The following is a 6,000-nucleotide window of genomic DNA, read 5'->3' as shown; positions in this document are numbered from 1 at the left end:
GTCTGCTCGCCCTCTCCTCCTCGCCGACTCTAAGACTGCGAACGCTGCCCAACTTTCCCTAAAGACTCCCGGGGAGAGTGAGGGAGACTCTAAACCAAGACAGGATCCGCTAGCCAGCTCGCCTGAAAGTGAGACCGTAAGGAAGACCGATAACGAAGATAAAGAGTCCGAGAGTAAAGAGTCGTACGAAGTAACGGATGAAGACGTGAAGCGGTACCTGGCGTTCCTCAATAAGCCATTAGATCTTCCAGCAGCAGCAGCAGCAGTAGCGTCGCAAGATCTTGCTGGAAAGCGTCTGCAGGCAGAAGAGGAACTCGCTAAGGGTGTGGGCGACTCACATCAAGAGCAAGATCAAGGAAAGGGTGATGATGGTGATGATAAGGAGGAGGAGGAGGAGGTAGATGATGATGAGGATGAGGAAGAGGAGGAGGAGGAGGAAGAGGGCGAGGAGGACAGCGAGGAAGAACCGGATTCTCCTGGCCTCCTGACTGCCATGACATTCTACGATCACTCTCCAGGCGAGGTATACACCATACACGAGGACGAGGAGGAGGCCGGGTCTCCCACCGCCTCGGACGGCGTGTCGAGGCCTCGTCGGAAAGGTAGGGTGCTCCCAGCCACGCCCGCCACACGCCCGACTTACTGCTCACACACGCCCAACCCACCACGCCCTCTCTCAACACCATCACGACCGGGAACACATGCACTCCTAAACCACTGCTGTATATACATAACTTTATCATATGTGTACGTATGTATGAAATATACATACATAGTATATATATATATATAATATATATAAATATATATATATTTACTGGCTCAGTTCGCAAAGTATTATTCACTAATAGATAGAAGCTAGACTAACGTGTTCACCCGTTATTTTGTATGATCTAGGGAGCTATTATGGCAGGACGAGTGCCACTTTTACGGTAGATAAAGGCCATGTTATTATTAATATAATCTATGAGGTTATTAACGTAATCGATGTGGTAATCAATGTGGATGTGTACGTAATACACGTAGTTATTAATATAATCCATGTGGTTATTTATGTAATCCATTTGGCTATCAATGTAATCCATGTGGTTATCAAAGTAATTAAATATGCTATCATCAATAAAGAAAGCTGGTAGAACAACACAAGTTTTGCCGAAATTTAAAGTCTCATACGAGGACACGAAGTTAGAGCCTACCAAAGGAGTTGCATTAATTCATGTTGGTACTTTAACCATTTATGGCAATGCCTGGTGCCACAGTGACGAATGTTGCATGCAACTGAAATATATATGTCGTACCTAGTAGCCAGAACGGACTTCTCAGCCTACTATGCAAGGCCCGATTTGCCTAATAAGCCAAGTTTTCCTGAATTAATATATTTTCTCTAATTTTTTTCTTATGAAATGATAAAGCTACCCATTTCATTATGTATGAGGTCAATTTTTTTTATTGGAGTTAAAATTAACGTAGATATATGACCGAACCTAACCAACCCTACCTAACCTAACCTAACCTATCTTTATAGGTTAGGTTAGGTTAGGTACCCGAAAAAGTTAGGTTAGGTTAGGTTAGGTAGTCGAGAAAACATTAATTCATGAAAACTTGGCTTATTAGGCAAATCGGGCCTTGCATAGTAGGCTGAGAAGTGCGTTCTGGCTACTAGGTACGACATATATATATATATATATATATATATATATATATATATATATATATATATATATATATATATATATATATATATATATATATATATATATATATATATATAGCGTTTACATAATACGACACCTGTACATCTTTCCTGAATCAAAGCGGCTCTGTTTACATTCATTAAATAGTTTATGAGGAGCTTCGAGGCTCTGGGAGTTTGCTGACAACAATAATGACTTTATTGATGCTTTTTGATGATAATGAGCCTGATCATCACAATAATAATTATAAATTATCATTCTGAACCACGATGATAATTATGAGCTTAATAAATGCGTATGGTTGCCATGGCAATGATTAGATAAACAATTGAATCACACACACACACAGTAAGGAGCTTCGTAAGTGCACTCTGACGGTTCAAGTCCTTCCCCCCAAGTGTATCTGGTGCACACACACTACTTCACCCTGTCCTCTCACTTAATGCACCGTATTTGTAACGCTCTAGACCACTTGCGTCTGCAAAAAGGGCCAGTATATTAGTAACAATTAAAGCACCCTAATTTTGACGCTTGTTAGAACTAATTGCTCCATCGGTTACAGTTGGTTAGGAAAGTGGCTCTGGTCCGAACGCTCCCAATAAGGCGAAAACCACCATATTTTTGACGTTTGTAAAGACGTGAGAACGGGCTGCGTACTTCACGCTAGATGAGCATCGCCTAGTAACTTGTACTAGAGGCGAATCTCTCCTAGTATACTTTACTAGAGGTTTTCTCAAACATTTCTTTTTCAGCCATTGTACTAATGGCGAATAGAACTCGGTCTGTGACGGGTAGACGTATAATTGTATCTGGGATGGTAGGCCTGTAATTGTATCTGGGATGGTAGGCCTATAATTGTATCCGTCATTAAAAGAACAGGAACGATACCAATGGCATGGTGTGGTGTGAAGATCCAGCCATGGGGCTCAGGTTCTAGAGCTCCTCCGTGGGCTGTGGTCCCATTGAGCTCCTCTATTATGCTGTGGTTCCATAATTTCGGTCATATGAATTCTAAAACGCATGGAATCCTAAAAAAAAACTAGATTTTACAGAAATTAATGAGATCAAAATTTTGTGTGTGTGTGTGTGTGTGTGTGTGTGTGTGTGTGTGTGTGTGTGTGTGTGTGTGTGTGTGTGTGTGTGTGTGTGGGCTGCATCTGTCGGAGCATAGACACGTGGGTGACTTTATATGACGTCTGAAGATGTTAGGTTGTGTCTGCAACCGCCAGAGGTCTCTGCAGGCAGAGTGGTCTTGTTTTGATAAATACGGGAAGCCATCAGTGCTCTTCTGAGCTCTGAAGGAGGCTGACATGCTGCTCGTATCTCGTCTCACCCTGGTGCCTTTTTGAACAGGGTATTCGTGTTTATTTGAAGACTAATAATGTACACACTACACAGTTTCTGTGAAGTGTGTACACAGGAACTGGGACTCGTAGAGCTTCGCAGGGCAGTGTTACATATATTTGTGTATCTGAAAACAACGAATAGTCTATATAGATTGATTTCTTTGGATTATATTCCCACATGAATATAAGTTTTTGTATATTTGAGTAAAAATATACAAATATGATTTTTTTTGTTTAATAATTTTTCCTGTTGTTGTTGTGGTTGTAAGGGGAACAGCAGACGCTTACGTTTGACAAATAGCAATTTGTATATCATTTAGTCGTCATCTTCACATGCTTTTTTTTCTATAATGTGTATCGATTTTTTATATTTAGAAATATTATTTTCACACCCCACATGATAGCATTTTTGCTTGACTTTATTTGGTTATCTTCTTGAGGATATCTTGAGATGATTTCGGGGCTTTTTAGTGTCCCCGCGGCCCGGTCCTCGACCAGGCCTCCACCCCCAGGAAGCAGCCTGTGACAGCTGACTAACACCCAGGTACCTATTTTACTGCTAGGTAACAGGGGCATAGGGTGAAAGAATCTTTGCCTATTGTTTCTCGCCGGCGCCTGGGATCGAACCCAGGACCACAGGATCACAAGTCCAGCGTGCTGTCCGCTCGGCCGACCGGCTCCCTTCTTCGGTTATATATATTTTGTAAACAAACCCTCAAAGAATGTTTGTTTTTTTAAGTTCTCTTCATAATTTTTTATATTGTAGGTTTTGAATGGTATCGGTGGAGTAATTCCACCTTTCATGGTCTATACGATATTCAAACCATGACACGTAAATGTTTTTCCCTTTTTTTCAGAACTCGCTATCATTTTCGCTATAACTTTCATATGGACGAATTATTCTTGACATTTTGTTCAAAAAGCTGGACACGTTAGGTAGTTGCCAAGTAAACACCGGTGCACCGGGAGGGCTAAAAATATAATTAAAACTTACTGTTTTCAATGGTTCAACTGAGAGATATCCGCTATCTAGCTATCCTGCTCTCTTTTCTAGCAATCCAATCATATTAATTTCCGTCTAATAGATAATTTCTAGCAATCCAATCATATTAATTTCCGTCTAATAGATAATTTCTAGCAATCCAATCATATTAATTTCCGTCTAATAGATAATTTGTATTATCTATTATAAATGTAGATTGCTATTCCGTCTAATAATCTGATTTGTAGTCTAGCTTGGAGTTAGGTTTAAGACCTATCAACCTCTGGAGAGTTATTAAGCCCATCACATTAAGATTATACAACAGCAAATATACTTCAGTCAGGACCAAAATATACTCTTAAATATATACCGCGAAATGAAGTACACCTCTTGGGGTATATATATATATATATATATATATATATATATATATATATATATATATATATATATATATATATATATATATATATATATATATATATATATATATATATCCCTGATTGGTAGCCCTGATGCCCATAGCCTACCCCCGATATGAGAGTGTACTCTAACACATGCCCTTGCCTCATGCCCTCTCATGGGCAGATGCTACCAAGTTTCTTTCAGCCTGTGTTCATGGCTGCTCTAATGATTTGCTAAGGGCTCTAGTGCACACAGCCTCATTTCTTAATCTCGTTGTGACTCTGTATATTTTCCTCCCAATAAAATGCTGCTTGAATATATATTATATATATTGAATAGGGATAAGCGTCGTCAGTTCACATTCTGGGATCCGCTCAGCACATGCTCAGGCGCCAGAAAATAAAGACTGACTAAACCGGATTTATAAAAGAGTAAGAAAACAAATTCAGGAACGAGAAAAGCTTCAAGTTATGAATGTTTTTAAGAACAACAATTTTTTATAATTATCTGTAAGATAGAGATAAAAAAAAGTCGATTATAATAAAGAACAGGACGGAGTAAACATTACAGGAAAATGAAATTAATAAATTTTTATGAAAAATGGGGGCAATGAAAATCGCTTCATACTGAGATGCTTGTAAGTGGAATTTGGCTTTGAAAGACTAAAAACAGAGACCAGCATTGCATCTGCATCTCGTCATGTTGTTAACTTGGAGAATGAGTTGTGACTGATACCCAAAAAAAAAGTTATAGAACGCAATCATTGTAATGGGTGATCTGAATGATAAGGAGAGAACTGATTTTATGATATTTAAATTTTTTTAAATTTTGCCCCGAGGGGCGAGTTTATTGGGCAGCGTCACTCATCTTGTGAGTGGACACACCGCCATAGTGACAGTATTGGGCAGCGTCACTCATCCTGTGAGTGGACACACCCCCATAGTGACAGTATTGGGCAGCGCCACTCATCTTGTGAGTGGACACACCGGCATAGCGACAGTATTGGGCAGCGCCACTCATCTTGTGAGTGGACACACCGCCATAGTGACAGTATTGGGCAACGCCACTCATCTTGTGAGTGGACACACCACCATAGTGACAGTATTGGGCAGCGCCACTCATCTTGTGAGTGGACACACCGCCATAGTGACAGTATTGGGCAGCGCCACTCATCCTGTGAGTGGACACACCGCCATAGTGACAGTATTGGGCAGCGCCACTCATCCTGTGAGTGGACACACCGCCATAGTGACAGTATTGGGCAGCGCCACTCATCCTGTGAGTGGATACACCGCCATAGTGACAGTATTGGGCAGCGCCACTCATCTTGTGAGTGGACACACCGCCATAGTGACAGTATTGGGCAGCGTCACTCATCTTGTGAGTGGACACACCGCCATAGCAGCATGTACAACACTCCCCAATAGGAAGAAAACCCGCTGGGTTGTTCATCCTGTCACTTGTACCCAGACACAACTGGGACTTTTATGATATAATGAGTGAAAATGAGACTTAAGGAATATATTGCCAAGGCTATTGATTAAATATTTATAAAAAGGCTTAGCAATTTAGA

The 6,000-nt window shown here is 40.6% G+C and overlaps 1 protein-coding gene across 1 annotated transcript in view; it reads left to right on the top strand.

Moving 5' to 3' along the window:
* The window catches only part of LOC123768007 (histone-lysine N-methyltransferase 2D), a 263,037-nt gene that overhangs the window by 125,836 nt on the left and 131,201 nt on the right, over nt 1-6,000 (top strand). Inside the window, exon 7 of the mRNA XM_069306790.1 lies at nt 1-602. This exon is cut by the window's left edge and continues 374 nt beyond it. Coding sequence (XP_069162891.1) covers nt 1-602 — 602 coding nt within the window. The remainder of the gene's footprint in view (nt 603-6,000) is intronic.

The sequence above is a fragment of the Procambarus clarkii genome, chromosome 58 (assembly GCF_040958095.1).
Source record: "Procambarus clarkii isolate CNS0578487 chromosome 58, FALCON_Pclarkii_2.0, whole genome shotgun sequence".
Taxonomy (NCBI): domain Eukaryota; kingdom Metazoa; phylum Arthropoda; class Malacostraca; order Decapoda; family Cambaridae; genus Procambarus; species Procambarus clarkii.
This window is presented reverse-complemented; position numbering and strand designations above follow the sequence as displayed.